This window comes from Diabrotica undecimpunctata, chromosome 4, assembly GCF_040954645.1.
Source record: "Diabrotica undecimpunctata isolate CICGRU chromosome 4, icDiaUnde3, whole genome shotgun sequence".
Lineage (NCBI taxonomy): Eukaryota > Metazoa > Arthropoda > Insecta > Coleoptera > Chrysomelidae > Diabrotica > Diabrotica undecimpunctata.
The window spans coordinates 17156838-17179989 of record NC_092806.1 but is presented as its reverse complement, the minus strand read 5'-3'; the positions used below and the strand labels follow the sequence as shown (position 1 = coordinate 17179989).

At 34.8% G+C, this 23152-nt stretch overlaps 1 protein-coding gene across 7 annotated transcripts in view; it reads right to left on the bottom strand.

Annotated features, from left to right (window-relative positions):
- Positions 1-5648: 5648 nt before the first annotated feature.
- Positions 5649-23152, bottom strand: part of Nha1 (Na[+]/H[+] hydrogen antiporter 1) — a 143943-nt gene continuing 126439 nt past the window's right edge. For all 7 annotated transcript variants that reach the window (XM_072529041.1, XM_072529042.1, XM_072529038.1 and 4 more), the window contains 4 exons: positions 21635-21816; positions 20202-20426; positions 15446-15915; positions 5649-6422 (listed from right to left, as the gene is read on the bottom strand). In XM_072529041.1, coding sequence (XP_072385142.1) covers positions 6105-6422; positions 15446-15915; positions 20202-20426; positions 21635-21816 — 1195 coding nt within the window. In that variant the 3' untranslated portion in view covers positions 5649-6104. The remainder of the gene's footprint in view (positions 6423-15445; positions 15916-20201; positions 20427-21634; positions 21817-23152) is intronic.

The window sequence follows — 23152 nt, the reverse complement described above, 5'->3', positions numbered from 1 at the left end:
AAGAATACAGAATAAGAAACAAAGAAATTAAAATACTCTATTACGAAGACGACGCAATATTGATAGCCCAAGATGAAGATAGCCTGCAAAGAATGGTCCACATATTTAACATAAGAGGAAAAGAATTTAATATGACAATCTCATCGCAGAAAACTAAAACAATAGTAGTCAGTAAAAAACCAATCAGATGAAAAATAGAAATTGATGGCATCAGTATTGAACAAGTAATGAAAATTAAATACCTGGGAATTACACTGTCTAGCTATGGAGACCTGGACAAAGAAGTAAGAGATCAAGTATAAAAAGCGAATAGACTGGCAGGATGACTTAATAACAATATATGGAGAAATAGACACGTGACCACTGAGATAAAATAAAAAATTTATAAAGCCAGTGTAAGGCCAATAATGACATATGCCTTAGATACAAGATCCTACATAGCCACAACGCAAAGGCTACTAGAAACGGCAGAGATGAGAGTACAGAGAAGAATTACAGGAAATACACTGAGAGATCGAAAGAGAAGTAAAGACATTAGAAGAAAAGTTAACGTACAGTCTATAAATAAATGGACATAAAATAGAAAAAAAGAATGGAATAACCTCATAAGCAAAATGGAGGAGATCCGTGTTTTCAAAGAGCAAGATATAAGTCACCAATCGGCAGAAGAAGTATCAGACGACTGCGCAAAAGATGGGGTGACAACCTTCCATGGAGATATTAATATGCCAATGAACAAGCAGAATTGCTTATAAAGAGGAAGAAGAAGATTTTTTTTAAAACATTTTAAACAATAATAGACGATATTCTTATAAATTTTATTTTAATTTAATAGCGTATTAGGTTTGAAAACTACATGGTTCAACTTTATTCAAAACATTTCCTTATGTACAAGAAAAGCTATTATGATAACTCAGGATCAGTTAAATTACGCAGTAGCAATAAAAATGTTAATCTGCGTGGCTTTATCGATAAAGTTATTAAATATTCATTTCATCTTCCACCTCGATAACAAGTTATACATCATTCCATCGAGTGTTTATTTTAATTAGGTAGAATGAATTTCAAATTGTTCTCATACGAATTTTAGTGGATTCTATAATAAAAAAACATATCGCTTTTGCAGTATGATAATAAGTTCTCAATCAATAACTTAACTTTTTATTGTAGTTAATCGTAAATATAAACTATCATTAAAAGATATGTTAATATATTTTTTTATTTGCAAATTTACCACCTGTTGTTGAAAGCTAAAATTACTTAACCTTTCTGAGCCCACACTCTTATTTAATTCTGCAGTTGATGTTCTCGGGCCAGCAACGGAAACGTCGATTGCTGCATTGCTGACCAACCAAAGGTCGTTGAGGGTGCATGTTGAGACATCATAGAAAATGTTCCTCATTTAGTTGTTCTACACATTCGTACAGATCGCTATTAGTAGTTTGCAGCTTTCACTTTATTTTATTGATTTTTGCTGGAGCTACGCCAGTTCTTTTTCAGTTTAATGTTAGGTGTTCTATTTGAGACTATTATCGGACGATCTTTCTTCTTGGGATGGTAGGTAGTTTTCTGGTTTGTCTACTGACACAACGCAGGAAGCTTTTTCTGTATTTTAGCCTCAAACGGTTGGGTCCCGTGTTGTGCGATAGAAAGTTTGTTTAAACTTCATATTCAGCTGCTGTTCTGCGTTCTTTGAGAGATGAGAAACCTGCCGTCTTATAGAAGAGGTTAAGTGAGGCAGACTCTATATATACGATTCTACATGTCTCATTTAAGGCTGCATCAAGTTGTGTTGCATGAAATGATCGATTCCAGTCTAGGCAGGTATTCTCTTCTGTGCAAAATCTCCTTGCTGTGTTGAGGATATAAAATATTTACAAGTATACTTAACCATAGACTACCTCTTACAACTCTCGCAGATATTATCGGAGGATATTAGGCAGAATTTAGGCATCAAACATCGATTAACTATTCATAGCTAAGCATGGAATACGTGGATAGAAAAACATCATAAGTTTAAAACAACACACTTATCAACAAATCAGCACAACTGGCAGTATATGCAGATAACGTAAGTATCATCAGCAGAACCAAAGTAACATGCGTGAATACGTATAAGAACCAACATTTTGCTTTGTATTTTAAAAATGATTTTCGATGTAAAAATTGAAACGTCAATAAATTTATCTTAAACTTAAATTGTGGCTTATTCCCAACAAAAATAGTATATTGTGGCGAATTAGATATAACTATGAAATATATAATATTAAAAGATATAATATATAATATATCAGAAGATATTAGAGGATATAAACAATCAGCCTCATCTCAATATGTTCGAATACAGCGCCTTCAAGAAGCAAGAATGGATGACAGATAAAATATTGCAGATGATGGAAGGGCGAAGAAACTTAAAAGATAAAAATGACAACGAATACAAAAAGTTGCATAAGACTATACTAAAAAAGATAAAACGAGCAAAAGAAATACGAGATGCAAAAGCATGGCTGGCGGAGAAATTAAAACGGAAATTAAAACACCACAACGTAAAGATGATGATTTCCATAAGTATGCACAAAAAAATTAAACAGGTATAAAATACCAGAAAACAACGTAATACAGGCATATTTGTAGACATTAAAGGTCATATTTTGACTACCATTATAGATTAAATAAACAATCGACTGAAATAAACAATCCCTACGGCCCAGAAATAACAAACGAAGAAGTAACTATGACCATTAAGCGGATTAAAGATGGGAAATCACCAGGACCTAATGAGGTGCATGGTGAAATTTTTAAGTTATTAGAGGCACACCAAATCACAGCTCTTACGAAACTATTCAACATCTACGAGACTGGTTACTTACCAAAAGACTGGCTACTATCAATATTTATTCCACTTTCTAAAAAAGCCAACGCTAGAAAATGTGAAGAACATAGATTAAGTAGTTTGATGAACCATGTACTTAAAGTAGTCCTTACTATCATTCACTTGCGCATATACAAAAAATTAGAAGAACCCCTGAGTGAAGTTCAATTTGGATTCAGAGCAAAGTACTTTTTAGTTTGCAAGTTTTAATACAGAGAGCCAGGGATGTCAACTGTAATCTGTATGCATGTTTTATTGATTTCGAGAAAGCATTTCATGAAGTCTCACATAAGAAACTTATCGATATCCTAAAAACATCAGGACTCGATGGTAAGACTATAAGACTGATCTCAAACTTATATCTCCAACAAAAAGCAACAGTACAATTAAAAATGAACTGTCCGAGATCTTCACAGTCGAAAAAGGAGTTAGACAGGGTTGCATATTGTCACCGGCAATATTTAACATATTCTCTGAAAACATCTTTAAGGAGGCCTTGAACGAATCAGAAGATGGGATTGCTGTAAATGGCCAGTTTATAAACAATATTAGATATGCAGACGATACAGTGTTGCTGGCAGATAGTGCGCAGAGGCTCCAAAAGATGATGGATAACGTTGTAGAAACATAACAAATACGGCCTAAAACTAAATTGTAAAAAGACAAAAATAATGGTCATTAGTAAGATCACCAACATAAATGCCCAAATTACAATAGGCGACACACCGTTAGAAAGAGTGGAAAAAATATGCTATTTAGGCTGCCATATTAAGGATACTTGGGATCACAGCTACGAAATAAAAACTCGTATTGAAAAAGCCAGAAGCTCTGTCAACAACGTTAGGAAGATTCTCTGCAACGTATCTTTCAAGTTTCAATATACTCATAAGAATTCTTAGATGTTACGTTTTTAGTGTCCTTCTCTATGGAGTAGAAAGCTGAAGCCTTACAGAAGATGCCATAAAACGATTAGAGGCATTTGAAATGTGGTGCTACAGACGTAAAATGTGTTGTAGCTGACGCTTGCCATAAGTGTATTCGGCGCGTGTTTGGTTCTTCGGGAAGGATCGTGATTTTTTCAAAAAGCTTTTTCGAGATCTTAATCTACTTGGCTGAACTTGGTGGTAATACAAGGGGTGTCTTCGATCCTTCTTCTTCTTAACGTGCCCTATTAAGTCCCCTTGACGTTGGCGATTAACATGGCGAAACTGTCTCTGTCTTGAGCTATTCTAAAGAGTTGCTCAGCTTTCCTCATTCCTGTACACTCCCTGATATTCTTCAACCAAGAGGCCTGCTTTCTACCAATTCCTCTGCGTCCTTCGATTTTACCCATCATAATAAGTTGAAGAATATTATATCGGTCTCCCCTTACTACGTGTCCAAAATAGACCATCTTTCTACATTTGATGTTATCAAGCAGCTCGCGAGCAGAATTTGCTCTCTCAAGGACTGCCACATTTGTCAGCATAGCCGTCCATGGAATTTTTAGTATACGTCTGTGCAGCCACATTTCAAAGGCCTCCAGACGATTAATGGTGGATATTTTTAATGTCCATGCTTCGACACCGTATAAGAGGACTGACCAAATGTAGCAATTAACCATGCGCTTTCGAAGTTGAAGTTGCAAGTTATCATTACAGAAGAAAGACTTCATTTTTAAAAATGTCGTGCGGGCTATCTCGATTGTACGTTTTATCTCTTGATCTGGATCTAGTTGTTCAGTAATATGGCAACCAAGATAATTAAAACTTTACACTCTTTGATTTATATGACCATCAAAATATAATCGTGCATCTTGATGTGCTAAACGGCTAAACACCATGTGTTTTGTTTTTGAACAGTTTATGTTTAGGCCAAACTCTCTTCCCACTGTATCAATGGCATTTAAAAGGCATTGTAATCGATTCATGGCATGACTTAAAATAACTGTATCGTCTGCATATCTGATTGTATTTATCAGAATACGATCTTCGTATTCTGATATTCTGACGGATATTCGATCCGTCTCCTGCTTTTTTTGTTCTATCTCTGACGTGGCCTGTCTTCTGCCAGCAGGTGGAGCGATTCCAACTATAGGGTAGACCTCTTCAATAGGTGTCGGTTTCAAGTAACCAGATATTATACGAACCGTTTCATTTAACGCAACATCGACGTTTTTAGCGTGAGCAGAGTTTTCCCACACTGGTGCTCCAAACTCGGCGGCAGAAAAACATAATGCTTAAGCAGAAGTATAGAGAGTGTGTGGTTGTGCTAACCATTTTGTGTTTGTTAGTTTGCGGATGATATTATTTCTGACGCTTAGTTTTTTTTGATATCTTAATAGTGATATCGATAAGACAGAGTTCTATCCAGATATACGTCAAGGTATTTTGGCGTCTCATTGTGTTCCAGCATCTGACCACGCCATTCCACCTCCAGTGTCCTTGGGCATGCTTGTTTCTAAGGTGGAAAGCACACACCTGGGTTTTTGTAGGATTGGGTTTCAGATGGTTTTCGTCATAGTATAGTGCTAAGTCTTCTAGCGCATCTGTCAGTTTTACTTCGACTTCATTAAAGGTACTTTCCTGAGCTGCCTGAGCTGAGATAGGATAAATGATTATGTATTAGATGGCATATGAATGTGCATCTTTTTCTTTAAAATTTTATAGGCTGGTAACACTGTAATATATTTAAGCCTATATTGGTGCTCATCAGATAGTGGTAGATAAAAGACGAAAGAGATATCTACAGTACATTTATTAACGAGATAGTATGTTTAGTGGAAAAAAACTATATATAAAAAATAATCTTTATTTATTCTATTATTTGACTACAACTATTAAAACACAGTTTTAGTATATACATACATTTAGATCTGCATTATGTACAAACACTTGTCATAGTTCCGAGAATATTTGCATGTAAATATTCAAAGAAACCATAAAGAAGATACTCATATGCCCTTTTCTTCTATTAAGGGATATTTTAAAATCACTGATCATCAACATAGATATATAAACATAAGCGTGAAGATAAAATATTTGTATGTTGTTCAAAATAAGTTTGTTGTACAGCGCATACTATTTTTTTTCTACGAGAACTCTTTAGACTTAGACAAAGATCAAACTTAGATCACTTTTGTTACTTCCGTAGGTCACTATCGATCATTAGATCAGTAAGGATCATCAAAATTAGATTTAAAATAATTTCAAACAAACTATTTTTTCCACTTTGACAAATTCCTTTTACTTGTTTAAACAACCTCTTTGATAACGGCTATAGTTTTTATCTGTCCCGAATCACTAGAGACTTCCTGCGGTTCCTTTTCTTCTTCTTCGTTAATTATACTTATATCCCTAATCGATGGCCTGTGACTCCTTCTCCATCCTTCCGGTTCTGGCATAAACTTCGTTTTAGTTAGAAGTCTAGGACCCAGAATCGTTATAAGTATGCCTCCTGTCGGTGCCGTGATGATGATGGAGATCACGCACGTTGTAAGGAATTTTGAAGCCCAATCGTGTTCTTTGGAGTCAGCTGCAACTATGCTTAGCAGTGCTGGACCAAGGGCAGCCTGTAAATAAATTTATATATTTCAATATATATTAATCAAGTTATTTTATACATCAAATATAATTGGAAAGCTTAGAAACCAATCAATATGTCATTTTTCACTAAAAATTCAGTTGCGTATTGAAGATTCCTTCTAACAGTTAAAACTTTCTACAAACAAGACGCCTAAGGCAATACTTCACAGGAAAACCAACAGATGACAGTAGTTTATTTAGCGTTTAGTGAAAAATGTTCGGAAGTTGTTTAGTGTAAGTTATCTTGGCGTGTCAGTGTGATTTGAATTTTATTTCAACCTTTTATCGCTTATAATGATTGAAAATACAGTTGATTTACCATTAGAATAAGAAGAAAATGATCCTTACTCGGATAGTGAATCAGAATACGTGCCTAACGTGGAAATAATTTCTTAAAATATGTTTTATGCTTTTTCTGTTAACAATAGATTAAATATTATATAATTATTACTAAAAATAAACACAAAACATATTAGGTATTGTGACTAAAATTACATCATATTCATATAAAACCATTTTTGACTTACACACTTTGACCACTGAAATTTATTTCAGATATTTCCAATTTACCTGCAGATGATCTTAGGGCAGAAAATAATGTGAATAAAAATGAAGGAGGCGTTATGGTAGAATCGCCGAAAAAAGGAAGAAAGCGCAAATGGAATCCAACAGAATGGACACGGACAGTCAACGCAGTTCGACGGTATAGTGGAAAAGCTTCTGTGAACAGAAACCGGAAGAATATGCCTGGCACAGCATTTCAAAATGTTGATTGTAAATGTAGACGATTTTGTTTTTCCAATATAACACTCGAAGAAGCACTTTTTGAATTTTTGACTCATTTTATAAGTTGGCCGACAATACAAAGCAGAAAATTTTATCTTCGTGGACTGATTCATAATAGCTCTGTTCAAAAACGTCGCGTCAGAAATAAATCAAGAGTGCCAAGATTGAAATCAATAAAGTATTACTTAACTACTACAGTCATATCCATTCTTTAAAGATACCTTTCAAGTGAGTGAGGGGCGTACCTATAAACTGTCTTATAGTACGAGGCCAGCTTGTTGTATAGACAAAAGAGGTCACAAAGAACCAACCAATAAAATTGATGTCACGAAAGTCAAGGAACACATCAAGTCATTTCCTTGCTATAAGAGCCATTATACACTTCGTGATGCTCCAGATAGAAGATATTTAAATCCAGATTTAAATATTAGAAAGATGTATCAACTTTATCAAGAGAAATGCGAACAGGAAGGTTCAAAACCAGTCAAAGAAAAAATGTACTATCATGTTTTCTCATCAAATTTTAATCTTGACTTTAAACCTCCATCTAAAAATACCTGTCAGTTAAACGATTCTTTGTAAAATACCATCAGATTTGGGAATAATGACAAAGATATACAGAAAGCAAAAACCGATAAAGAAATTCATCTTAGAATGCAAACTAGCGAGAGATTCGCTTAACAAAGATAAAAATTTAGCTGATAAAAGCATTTATGTTCTTAGATTCGATCTACAAAAAGTTTCGCCTTTACTTAAATTAAGCACGTCTGTTGCTTATTATAAGATGCACTTAGAGGTTTACAATTTGAGAATTCATAGTTTCAACGAAAACAAGGGATACATGTTTGTGTGGGACGAAACAGAGAGATCTCGAGGTTCACAAGAAGTTGCCTCCTGCCTGACAAAACATTTAAAAATGAATGCAGGAAATTGTAATAATATCATTTTATATTCGGACTGTTGTACATGCCAGAACCGAAATATTAAATTAAGTCTATCACTGCTCAAACTCGTACAAAACCCTGAAATGAACGCTACTTCAATCGACCACAAATTTCTCACCTCAGGTCATCTCATCCGAATGATGCAGATTTTGGAGTTATTAAGTCAAAGGTAAAGAATAAAGGGTTTGTTTATGGTCCTGAAGATTGGATCAATTTAGTTTCCACTGCTAAGAAGACTGATCCATTTCGAATAATTGAAATGAAACGTGAAAAATTTCTTTCGACAAGAATGTTGGAAAACAACATCATTAATAGAAAAATCGATAATAAAGGGGGAGAAGTTAACTGGTTAAACATGAACTAGCTTAAATTGTCCAAAAAAAAAAACCGGAATCTATGTTCTATAAAGAAACACTGAATGAAGATTTTCCATTTTACGAGATCAACATTGCAAAAAAGTTCGGAAAGGGAAGACCACCTAAGTTCTTTAATATTGTTGAGGATCAACTCTACCCAAATCGTAGGCCTGTCAAAGACTTAAAAAAGAAACACATGTTTGATTTGCTTGCTTAGATTCCACCGCACTTTCACAATTTTTATAAAAATTTGCCAGTAATAGAAAGAACTAAACCTCGAGCTTCAACTTCAGTCTTACAACTTGAGTCTTAAGCTACGGTTTGTTAGAATAGTGCGCAGCGCACGGCATACACGTACAGCAGAATCTGTTGTATGCGACTCACGGCAGTTTTGAGTGAGTCAGTTTGTTAGATTAGTTCGCAAAATCTCGCGCTCAAAGCAAGTTTAGAAATTAGTTTCACGTTTGTCCTCTAGGTTGTACGTTTAGAAAAATGAATCCTCGCAAACTTATCGCAATAATTTTATTACTTCAAGAAGAGGAGGAAGAAGGATAGTTGATAATGTCAAATCCAAATAAAAGAAATAAAAATGTAAAGGAAATTTTTTAATGTCGTAATACAGAAGGTGCTTTTAAATTAACAGAAAAAGAAGATCGTTTCAAAATGAGGAAAAATTTCGAGAATATTTAAGACTTTCCAGAGATTTATGTGGAACTGTCCTACAATTTACAAGAGATGATAATACTAAAAAAACCCTACAACAGAAGATATATCACTTAATTATTACAATAATAATAACTATAATTTCGGTATAGATGTATACGCTGTGAGCTCAGCTGAACGTTTGCGTTCAAATCAAATCGCAATTGATTCCAGCGCACACCGTCGACGTGCACTGCTATCACTCTGCAGCCCGCGCAACTAAATCGTGAGCAGAACTATCATGACGAACGTACGCGGCGTTATGGTGGGTACACATATGCGAGCCGAACTGTTTGCAAACTGCTCGTGAGCTGTTCGCGAAGAGTTCGTCGAAAATATGTTTATGTTCAGGCTATCCAATACCCTAACTATCTAATAACAAACCAAGAATTAATTTACTTCGTTATTCTAAACATTTCGGTATTTTGTTTACATTATCTGTTATTAATTTCTCTCGCTACTTAGATAAGCCGCGCTCGTTCAGCAATTTTGTTTAACAGAATGATATCATCGCACACTTGGCAGAAACAATTTATAGACACAATTTATAGTTCTGCGAACATTCTTTGTGTTCGTCCCAAAAACCGACATGCTGTGGTTCCTGACGAGCAACGAACGAACAGCTCGCTAGCGGTTCGTCCCGTCGTACAAATTAACGAATATAGCGTTCACAAACGGTTCGCGAACACTTCTGCTCGCATATGTGTACCCGCCTTTAGACTGACTGTGAGTTATGCGTCGCTCACTGTTATTACAAACCATAGCTTAATAATAACAGTGACGATTCTGATAATAATTACATATACTAACTGTTTTTCCGATATTTAATTTTTTAGTTCAGTAGACACTTACCATAAGTCATTTTTCCTTCTTTAAATGTATTAAAAAAAGAAAAACGTTTTTTCTTTTCATTCACTTTTCTTATATTTAAGTTTATCAGTATTTTACCTTTCAATAAAAATTATTGTCAGCACTTATATGGGAGTCGTTATTTTATTATAACAAATTTTGGAACAGAGTCAATTTTTCCAGTTTTTATATTTAGTGACTTCCTCCGATTGGCTTCTTAGCCCTCCAATTGCAAAAATTACCGAATGAAAGTAGATTTTAATATGCAAATGAAATTTGATAATTTTTATTGTCTCTAAAGTATAAGAATACGAAGATGACATTTAATATTACAACATTAGTACATTTAATACTTAGGCGGTCCCAATATGGCCCTAAAAAATATAAATCATTCTATAGCGCCTACTTGCGGGTGGCGTTTTATTTCACAATTAAGCCAATTAAGTCAGGTTTTTACTCGACATATCTGTATAGACCGGTTTGACAGTTGACTTGTGTAGTATGGTGGCCCCTAGCTAGCTCCAAGACTATAGTACATGTATTAGAAAGAAATGAGGCGTTGGAAAAAGACTGAAAAGAACCATATATTTATATACATGTATAATATATATATATATATATATATATATATATATATATATATATATATATATATATATGTGTGTGTGTGTGTGTGTGTTAATATATCAACGACAACACCATAATGGGTTGGAAGTATACATTGTATACATTTCTGAACAACACGAACACAAAAGGCGATTGTAATTTAAAAAATTCCTCTCCAGACTTTCTTCGTTGTCCTGGAATTCATCAAAAAGTTAAACGTAAAGATATATTCTCTTTTGATTAAATTGTTTGAAAGGTAACGCTATCCATTGGTTTGCAAGTAGCCTTCTAAATTTTAGAGTAATTTTGAAGAGGTTTCGCTTGTTAGATTTTCATTGTGGAACAATAAAAGCTTTAAAATACACACAGCAAACGGAGTACAATAATAATATTCCAGAAGTTACTTCGGCGCGGCGGTAGCAGAGAACAAGTAGATGACTGCTGAGTTGGGAATCAGAGTTTATTGTTAAGTTGGTGTTTTGTGGAATGGTCTAAATTTCATTCAGAGGTAAATGGACGTTTAACTAATTAAGTTATTTGTAGAGTAGCACTCTAAGAAGAAACGAAAAGTCTAAAATTAATTATATGAAACAGTTAAGCAACTTGTTTGTCGTGTTCACAATTAGGTATGTTTCATATTTATGAGAAAAGTTTATTATTGTTTAGAAACCATAGAAAATGGAAGTATAGTCAGTTGAATAAAGTTAAAACGGAGTTGAACTTTAATTTGTTGTCTTTATCAATATTAAAATATTAAAAAAAGTATAAGCATTAATAATATGTAGTAAATTTGCCGATAAACTGGTGTTTGCAAATGTTTGTAAAAAAAAAGTAAAGTAAATCTCGTGTAACCTTCTGGTAAAAAAAGTTCGTGTAACCTTCTGGCTAAGGTCTAGTGTTAGGGTTTTCAGGTCGCACAAATGCTCATAACATGACTTAACGACTACGATTAACTTGGAAATTGAAAATTTTGTGGGTGCCGGAATACGAACCCGGGCCCTTCAGCTTGTTAAGCCACTAACATAGCCACTGAGCTACGGCTGCCACAACCTTCTGGTTATATATATATATATATATATATATATATATATATATATATATATTAAACCTAGAGATATAATACTATTACAAGAATTAATATTAACCTTAACTGCCTTCCGGGTTGAAACGCGTCCGATTATCATTGCGCCGAGATTTCGACATCCTCTTTGATGTCTTCTTCAAGGCTTTCGTGTTCTCACAGACACCTACACTAATCGCCAACCAATGCATTACTGCTACTGGGAACAGAGGACGGTTCATCTATACTGTCGATAGTGACCAGGTTGGTGTGGGTGTTAGTGTGAGGATCGGCGCGAACATTTCTGACAGTAGAATTTTGATTGGCTGGCTTCTCGGATAATTATTGGTTTATAAAAGCGGATAAGGGCTATGGTTCTGGAGTTTTCAAAATCAATTTTGTGACCTATATGAAGATATTTTTGAATGTTCATAAATCCTATCTTGGATTCTACGTTTTGTTTGGCTTATATAAGAGCGAGGGCAGTCTGCATAGATAATTTCATAAACTCCGTGTTTTTCATTTGAAATGTTGTCTGTGATTGATCGGACAAGAGATGAAAGTTTTTGTTGTGGGGTAAATATAATCTCAACTTGATTTAAGAATTTTGTCGATTTTGTCAGTGACACCTTTGATGTAAGGAAGAAAAGCTTTTGTATGAGTCTTTGGGTTGAGATTGAGTGGGAGATCGATGTCTGTGGATGCTCCTATTGAAGTGATTTTAGCGGTAACCATTTTGGATAAGGGTTTGTTTTAAACTAGAGAGCTCAACAGGTCTTACTTGCATCATTGGATCATCTGTTAATCTGAAGGCAAGGGTAATAATTTAATAATTAATTAGGCCATATATTCGAGGTGTTATGGAAGACTTTTACGAGGAATTAGAGATTGTTTTATATCATCATGACGAAAACCACTGTAGTGAGTTTCAACGTTGTAGAATTTGAAATTTGTTGTCAATTATAGCGCTAATTTGAGTTTCAAGGCGTGGAGGTCACCTGTGGCTGGGTCCTCATTTAGGTACAGGTATAATTGTGCAATGAGATTAAGAAACTAGAGAAAATCAATCTTCCCCTGTCCTTGTATATTGACTGAGCGATTTTATCATGTACGTGTGTATATTCAATCATTTTTCGGTATATTTATTATGTGTTATGCGTTGTTTGAGTTTGTTTCCTGTATAGTTTTTGTTTAGTGATTGCGTTTTGTTGTTTTTGTATACGTGTTGTGAGTGTGTATTTAGTAGCAGATTTGTGTATGCTTGTTTTACTGTTTACTCAAATGTTGATGTGGATACTTATGTATCCATATAGTAGGTAGGAGAATTCGTTAAGAAAGTGGGCTCAAAAATAATAAATTGGGTTCCTCTTTTCAGCTTTATCTTCTCATAGTGCCGTCTCCTTTCGAAAGTTGGCGATCCAAATGGCAATTGTAGTTTTGGAAACTGCTGCGCGAAAGATTTCTGCGGATGAGCGGTCGAACCATCTCCTCAGGTCTTTCAGCCACGGGTTCTGGCGTCTTCCTGCTGATCTTTTGCTCTGTACTTTTCCTTCCAGTATAACTTGAAGTAATTCGTATCTTTCGCCTCTCAACACATGGCCCAAGTATTGCATTTTCCTCTCTTTGAATATTCTTAGTAATTCTTTTTGTTTACACATGCGACGAAGTACCTCAACATTAGTAACTCTTTGTACCCATGGAATTCTCAACATTCGTCTGTATATGTACATCTCAAAGGCATCTATTCTTTTTTATATTTCAGAGTCCATTGTCCAACTTTCACAGCCATACAGTAAGACAGAAAAAATGTAACATCTGATCATTCGGATTCTGAGCTGTAGACTAAGGTCTGATCTTGTAAAAAATGTTTTCATGCTCATGAATGTTTTCCTTGCTTGTTCGATTCTTGATAGGATTTCTTTTTTTGGATTACACTGACTATTGATATTTGCTCCCAAATATTTTATGGAATTTACCTGTTCTATTATTTGACCCTTGGCATACACCTGTACGTTTATTGGTGTCTTTGAAAATACTAAAGTTTTAGTTTTGGAAACGTTTATATATCTTATTGAATAGTGCTGTTATTAAGTCTAGGCTTTTACTTTCGTTTCTGCAATTAGTTTTAGTATTTGGACATTGATATTGTTTGGACCGGTGGCTCTTTTCACAAAGACGTTAAAAAAATCATTGGGTTATCGCGCATTAGGGATTTCATGTCAGTTGTAAGGTCATCTTGTGGGTTTTGTTTTTGTATAGTTACTAGTTGAATTGTTTGTGGTTGGTGTGTGTGGCTTTTTTATTCTTTCCTTCTCGAAGCCGTTCTTGTTGCCTTATTTATTTTGGTCGTTTACTTCAATACGGTTTTTCATGTTATTGAAAACCTTTGAGCATCATCTCTTAGGTTTAGACTGTGTTTAGATCTCTTGGTATTTTTTGTATTTTTATTGATTCTCTGATGTCGCGTTTTCTTTTAGTTTCAATATTAGCTAGCATCGTCATTTGGTTTAGGTTTATTGTATGTCCTGTATTTGAGACATGTTGTACAAGGGACTATGTTTTTTTTTATTCTTTTAATGGCATTTCGATGTTTTTCTCGACATGGATTCTTTGATTATTAAGTCCGACAGACGATTTGTCACAGTCCTCACGTGGAATCTCCTCATAGAAACATGATTTTTTAACAATATTCTTGTTTTTAAGGATAGTAAAATAGTTAAAGAAAATAGAGAATCTTCTGTCAGTATTAAATATCGTTACTATTTTGTGTTTGTAACACTCAAAAAAAATTTTGGCCTTCATATTCGTAAAATAACATTTTTCTTCATATGTAACATTTGTCCAAGTACGTGAACTTTAGACATATGTCAAAGATATACTAATGGCTGTATATAATAAAATATATAATAAAAAGGGTTAGTCTGTATAGACCTAATGGTAATTGTGCTAAAACGTGCTTTAATCAAACCACGAGATATTCTCTCTTATCATTATCATTCTGGATTTAAAACTCTGCGTAGATCCTAGCCTCCTCAAGAATTTCTCTCTAGTCGTCCCTATCCATCGCCGTTCTCCTCCAAGCACGTATTTCCATATTTCTCATGTCTTCATCGATGTTATTAAGGAACCTCGTTTTGGGCCTTTCTCTTCGTCTCTGACCAATCGTAGGGTTTGTGATTGCGTGCTTATTTTTATATACTTCGTTTTGTTGGTGTACGCCTCTCGTACAGCGTTTTCCGTTCACCCAACAATATTGATATCATCAGCATAGGCCTTGATTTACACTGATTTATTATAAATTGAACCAGTGGTTGTGATTTTTTAAGACTTTTAAAACTTTTTAAGACTTAGTTTTGTTACTAACTAATTTGGTATTCCTAGCTTTTTCGTTGCTTTGAACATTTCTCTTCTATTTACAGAGTCGTAGACTGCTTGTAGTCAATAAATATGTGATGAGTATCAATGCCATATTCCAGTGTTTTTTCCAAAATTTGTTTCAGGGTTGCAATCTGATGAATTGTGGATTTATCACCTCTAAAACCAGCCTGGTATTTTACTACTATCTGTTTTAAATATAGTGCCTTAATAGTCGTAAAATACGCTTAGTAAGTAAGCAATATTAACACAATAATATAGAACTATGACTTAATTTTTAAACAATGTATAGAACACTGAGATCCGTAAAACCACTAAATTGAACTACTTACTTGAACTGTAGCTTTCGCCATCAAAGAAATCGCAGCAAACACCTTCTCCTTCAAATTCAATTTACAGCCAATACCTAGCACTATAGTCCCTAAGATTCTAATAACCGCCACAGTGATAATGATACCAATACTGTAGTACACAATACTCGCATCCAACTGGTCAAGTTTTATGGCGGTACCCGTTATGCCGAATAGAATGGGTTCGAAGATCATCCAGAATATTTCGAACGCAGTCGCAGCTGGATTGTCTTCTATGTCCCAACCCTGTTTGGTCCAGAAACAGATTGAAGCAAAAGCTGCCGTTACACATCCCAAGGGGCCAGCTCCTCCCAAACCGATCATTTCACTTCCAAAGACTGAGATCATACCGCCAGCCAGCAGCAGCAGTACCCGCAAGGGTACGACGAAGGGGTCGTGTCGTTCTGGAGCAAAGTTCGAGAGAACACCCCATAAAGCACCAAAACCAATACCTAAAACAATTATTTATATTATTAACTTATTAGAAAATATTTTGTGATATTATAATGTACACTGATTTGGATTTAATCGTACATTTGACTGGTTTACAACCGAAGAGTAGATATTTTACAGTATATTGAATATTAATAAAAAAAGCATAGTGCGTGTATTCATCATCATTAACATCATCAACTCGTATGCGTCGACTACTGGATATAGATCTCCCTCAGCTCTTTCCATCACTCTCTGTCTTGTGCGGCATGCACATAGTTATTGCTAACATGCTTCAAGTCGTCAGTCCATATAGTTGGTGGGACTCCTCTGCTCCGCATTGCTTCTGGTCTTGGTCTTCACTCGATAATAGATTTTGTCCATCGGTTGTCTGATAATCTGGCCTGTCCAATTTAGCGATGCGATTTTTTTATGGAGTTTGTTGTTTTTGTTCTTCGACGTATTTCTTCGTTTGGGATTCGGCCTCTCAGAGAGACACCCAAAATCTAGCGCTCCATAGCCATCTGAATCACGCGAATCGTATTCACCACCTTTTTTGTGGGTGGTAATGTTTCCGGTGGTTGTTTCTATGACAAATTGCTTGACGTGTTGACCCATGTAAACCGATCCAAAGAAATATGCCTATTAGGAGATTTCAATGCTCGGGTAGGCAAAAAATTACAAGACAATGTGGTAGGAAGATATGGTGAAGACAAAATAAACAACAACGGAGAGCGACTCATTGATCTTTGTGAAACATTACAGCTTAAAATAATGAATGGATTTTATCAGCACAAAGATATACATAAATTTACCTGGGAACAACCAAAGAAAAAGATAAAATCTATAATCGACTATCTCATCCAACCAGAAAACAAAAGGCTCCAAACAAATGACGTAAGGGTGTATCGTGGTGCCGAATGCGGATCTGACCACTATATGGTGGTCGCAAAAATAACCATACACTACAGGAAAGTAAACAAGAACAAAATTGAACAGGAGAAGATAACAGCTTCCACAAAGATAAGATATAATATTGATAGCCTCAAACAAGAATCAGTACAATTCCTCTACAAACTTAGACTAGCCTCAAAACTAACTCACTTAACTCGAAGAGAAACAGCCGAAAAAGAATATCAAGATATAAAAAATTGCATTCATCAAGCGGCCAAAGAGGCATTGGGGTACGAAGAAGCTGACAAAAGAAAAAATCCTGAGTGGTGGAACGAAGAAGTAGGAAAATTAATTAAAGACAAAAAAAAAGCTTATCAAACATGGCTATCCACGAAAGACTCAGAAGACCGCAGAATTTACAGCAGACTCAACAGGGAAGCAAAGAAGGAAGTCACTAAAAGAAAAAACGAAATGTGGGAAGAGAAATGCGAAGAGATGGACCGATGCTTAGGAGGAACCAAAGTGACACAAGCTTGGAAATTCATAAAAAGTATTAGAAAAGAAAGAAAAGATGAGGGAAATATAAACCTGATTCAAAATAAAAAGTGGGAAAAATATTACGAAACGCTATTAACAGAAAGTAGGCACGAATTTATGGAAAGACCTGACCATATCTCAATGACAGAAAACTCAGAGGTGCATAAGATAAACAAAGAAGAACTGAAAAAAGAATTGAAACAAATGAAAAATGGAAAAGCACCCGGGCCTGGAGACATTCCCATCGAGTTGGTGAAACATGGACCGGATGCTCTTTTGGAAAGCGTAGTGAATATTTTTAATAAATGCTTAATTGAAGGCCAAACGATTCCAGACGATTGGAATTTGGCCCACATTAGCCCCATTTATAAAAAGGGAGACAGAAAAGAATGCGGAAATTATAGAGGCATTAGCGTAACTAGCTCGCTGGGAAGGTTATATGGTCGTATATTGAAAAGAAGAATAGAAGAGGAGTATAAAGAAATTGAAGAACAAAGCGGCTTCAGAGCAGGAAGATCATGCGTGGACAACACATTTACCCTTCAACAAGTAATTGAAAAACGAACAGCTCGAAACCTCCCTACGCATCTGGTATTTATAGATCTGGAGAAGGCTTATGATACAGTTCCTTTAAAACTCTTATTTAGTGTCTTGACGAAAACGGACCTTAGTAAAACATATCTAAAAGCAATACTGAACATCTGTAAATGTCCTCAAAGCACTGTAAAAACAGGAAATACTTTCTCAAGGGTATTTACAGTAACGAAAGGCTTGAGACAAGGATGTTGTCTTTCCCCCACCCTATTCAAAATATATATCCAAGAAGCACTGCACCAGTGGAGACAAAAATGTGCGGGAATGGGGTTGAAGCTTAACAACCATTATCTGACAACGCTGTTCTTTGCAGATGATCAAGTACTAATTGCAAGCTGTGAAGAAGATGCAGATTATATGCTTAGAAAGCTCAAAGATGAATACGAAAAATGGGGGATGAGTATGAATATGTCTAAAACAGAATATATGCGAATAGGCAATGAAGACGAAGACCCGGATTTGGAAATTAGACAAATGAAAAGGTGCTACGAATATAAATATTTGGGAAGTATAATCTGCAGTAAAGGAACAACGGAAAGAGATATAGACTATAGAGTGCAACAAGGCAGGAAGAGTGTTCAAATTCTGAATTCGATACTTTGGTCCAACAAAGCTACTATGACAACTAAAATGACTATTTACAAAGTAATTGTAGAGCCCATTCTTACATATGGAGCAGAATGTTGGCAAATGACAGTAAAAGGAAAGAAAAAAGTTGACACGGTTGAAATGGACTACCTAAGAAGAGCTTGCCGTATATCAAGAGTAGAACGTATACCTAATTCTGAAATTAGAAGAAAAACAGATAGAGTACATACAACTTCTGAAAGAATAGAAACTAGACAGTTAATATGGTATGGACACGTACAGAGGATGGACGACAACAGATGGCCAAAAAGAGCTATGGAATACAATCCAAGTAATAGAAGGAAACGAGGAAGACCAGCCAAGTCTTGGATACAAGGTGTTATGGAAACCATGAAAGATAGAGCCATTGAGGAAGACACCTGGAGAGATAGAAAAAGATGGCGGTCGAAATGCGGGAAGCGGCAGAAGCTGTAGGATCCCCGCTTATATTATTATTATAATGTTTCCGCTTCATAAGTGAGTACAGGTAACACACATTGATCAAAGATTTTCCTTTTAAGGCATATGGGTAGATCATATTTAAATACCTAGTTTAGTTTACCAAACGCTACACAGGCTAATCATATGCGACGTGGGAGCTCACATGTCTGGTTATCTCTGCCCAACCGAATTTCAATTATATTATACTATTGGATATATTAATATATATCTGGTGCGTATATTATACTATTGGATATATTTTTTATCGCACTCGGTCGTAAGAAAGTTTAACTCTTGACATTGTTAGTGGTTGGCAAACATTATTTATTATTATTAAATTATATACAAGAGAAAAGTACTAGTAGTATCCCAAATAATATGCTGTATATTATAAAGTGTATGATAGGGTACCTCGAGAAGTTAATTCATTGGTACTTAAAGGTACTAAAAATAGGTTCAGCTATAAGTATGTGAACATTATGGAAGATAGGTATGATGGAGGAACAACTAGTGGTGAGACTGGTCTAGAGAACATAGATAAATTTCATGCTAAAGACAAATTGCTTCAGAGCGCAGTGATATGAATATGAATTTGTTGAAAATATTTTCTGTCTTTTTCTTCTTTTTATAAGCTAGAGTTACGACTTATGCTTCTACGACTTCGTGGGAAGCTTCTTCCGTTTAATTTTTTATCGCTTACAATTTTTGCAATTTTTTTCCACTTTGATCTCTAATTTGCACAGGATTAAAGCTTTGGATATAGCTCTGCATTTATGCCGTTTTGTCTGTTGATATTGTCATCTGGTATTCGTTTGCTGTTTTTTATATATGTATAGTATCCTTCTTAGATCTTTTTGGCTTCTGATCGGCAACCTACCAGAAGCGAATAAATTTCCGCGGACAGATGAATGAAAATTACTAAGTTCTCGGAAAGAACCGCGTTGAACACTTTTCGGCACCCCTGTTGGAGCCATCACGTCACGAGTGAGGCGAGTAGGCAGATTGAGACCCCAAATTCGAACGGAACTGTATCTCTCTTGATAATGGCTTCAAAATGGGCGCCGAAACGTCGAATTTTAAATTATTATCAGAAAGGTTTGCGAAAATGAACCGTCCGCTGTTCACAGTAGCATTATTTTTCATATACATTCAGGTTAATGAAAACTTTTTTTTATTAAAGGAACGAGTATTCTCTATTTTACCAGATACTTACCTCCTAATATAGAGAGAGGTGCCGAGATGATAAGATTCGTCAGGGAACTATTGGAAAACATAATACTCTTAATAATTCCAAATGCAGCGACTGATGCAGCATCGTCTACTCCAGCAATGGCTATAATAAGCGTAGGAATTCCTTTAGCTACACCGTAACCTTTTGATCTCAGTCTAAAAAGACAAGGAACAACCACTGCGGGAGACACAGCAGCTATAACAGATCCTAAAAAAGACCAAAAAAACTATTAATACTGTTTATATATATATATATATATATATATATATATATATATATATATATATATATATATATATATATATATATATATATATATATATATATATATATATAACTAAATGAAATTTTAACAGTCCACAGAAAAAAACTTGCTTTTGGTTGCTAGCTACTTAGTGACATAAAATACATGATGAGAGTTATTTTAAAAATCATTTAGTAGTAATGGTAAATTGTAACAGGAACCCAGTTCATTTATTGAGAAAACTCAATTACAGAGAGCGATGGAAAGGCAAATGTTGGGAATATGCTTGAAGGAGAGAAAACCTAACGATTGGATATAGAATTAATTACTATTTAAATGGGAATAAGCCACAATTAAAGGTTAAAATACGTTTATTGACGTTTCAATTTCCACTTCGGAAATCGTTCTCAAAATACAAACATTAGTGAAAATTAAAACGTCAATAAACGTATTTTAACCTTTAATTGTGGCTTATTCCCATTTAAATTGTAATTAATTTAAAATGACACAAGAAAATAGCTTCAGAACAATATGGATATAGAATGTTACGAAGATGAAAAATGTAATAGAAATATAAACAGATATAAAAAGTAAATTTTTAAGCCATAAAATCAGGCAGAAGGACGATATATAGAACAAACAGTTCTGCACTAGAAAGCATTGGAATCAAAACTGTCCAAAAAAAATCACAGATGAGATGGGAAGATGATTTAAAGCGACATGCCGGTCCAATATGCATGAAAATCACAATGGACAGAGAAAAATCAAAGTCAGAGGGGGGCTTATATCTCATTGTTGATATAAAAAGGGCTATAAATAGATAGATAGATTAATTAAATTATTTGGACTGTACTTAACATTGTTTTAAGACCAAAAATTTTGTCGTTAATTTAATATATTTATTGGTAATGTGGTTAACGTTTATTTTTATCGGAATTCAATACCGTTTACCTCGTTAAGTGTATAGAATATTTATAACACGGAAACGATTAAAACTCATTTAGTCCAATTTATTGGCTCTTTTGATTTTTACAAAAATTACGGAAAACAGACTGCTGTTCTTTACATGCCATTTTCTTGAAGTGAACTATTATAATAAATTAAGTTTTTTTTTGTTAAAAATAATTTTGGTTAGAAGCTGATTAATAAAACTTATAAAATATATACATACCTAAGAGTATTCCGTAACTCCATGACATTCCTAAGATATATACAGATAACACAGCCGTCATTCCTGCTTCTATGGCCCACGGGCCTAAACCTAGTTTAATTACTGAAAATTTTAACCTCATTAAGGCATTTGGATCAAGATCCAATCCAGCTCTTATAAGAATAATCACCAGCGCTACATTTCTGAAAAAAACGAAAATTTTTAAAACAAGTAATATTTTGAAAAAAACATTATTTAGTAACACAATCCATCTTCAAATCTATCCTATCTATCCATCCATTAAACAGCAAGTTAATACAAATATTTGTCCTTTTAAAATAACCATGACTGATATTTTTAATGGCATAAATGAGCTGCCCAATAAGCTTACCGCTAGCCCAGACAAAGTATCTAATTTTTTAATAAAAAAATATGTCTGTATCCTTGTAATGTCATTTGTTATATTGTTTAATAGATCTCTGGAAACCGCTATGTTTTCTTCTTCATGGAAAGAAAGTTATGTTGTTTCTATATTTAAAAATGGTGAGAAAGACAACATTGAAAATTATCGCAGCATTTGTATACAATTTGCAATCCCTAAGCTCTTCGACATACATAATATATATATATATATATATACATATATATATATATATATATATATATATGAAAATGCAACTATGATAGTACAACTAGAGGAAAATACTAATCCCATCCCCATTAAGAGAGAAGTGAGACAAGGAGACGTAATATCGCCAAAGCTTTTCACCCTAGCCCTAGAAGACGTCTTCAAAACTAAAAATTGGTCAACCTATGGCATTAACGTTAATGGCAACAAGTTAAACCACCTCAGATTCGCTGACGACATAGTGATTATAGCGAGCACATTCGAGGAACTGCAAATTATGATGGAGGAACTAGCAGCCAGCTCCCAATACGTCGGCCTAAAAATGAATATGAAAAAAACAAAAATAATGACAAACACAGATGACCCCAGCCGTATAACTATAAATGGCAGTGAGATAGAACAAATCCAGGAATGTATGTACCTAGGCCAAATCATGAAACTTGACAAAGAGAACCAAAGTGCAGAAATCACTAGAAAAGCAAGACTAGCATGGGCAGGATGTGGAAAACTTAGTTGGATACTTAAGAACCGCAAAATACCCCAATACTTAAGGAGCAAAGTGTTCAACCAATGCATCCTTCCTATCATAACATATGGTTGTCAAACCTGGACCCTAACCAAGGCAAACATGAATAAACTAGCCACTACAGAAAGAAAAATAGAAAGAGCAATGTTAAGTATACGACTGTCAGGTAATAAGAGGAACGACTGGGTAAGATCTAAAACAAAAATCAAGGACATAGCAACAAAAATTGCCAAACTTAAATTGAGCTTTGCGGACCACACTGCTGCCTGGGTTGATGGGTTGATGACATTAAAGGAATAGCCGGAACAAATTGGAAATATGTTGCTCAGGATAGAGACCGATGGAAGGAGTTGGGAGAGGCCTATGTCCAAACATGGACAACAGA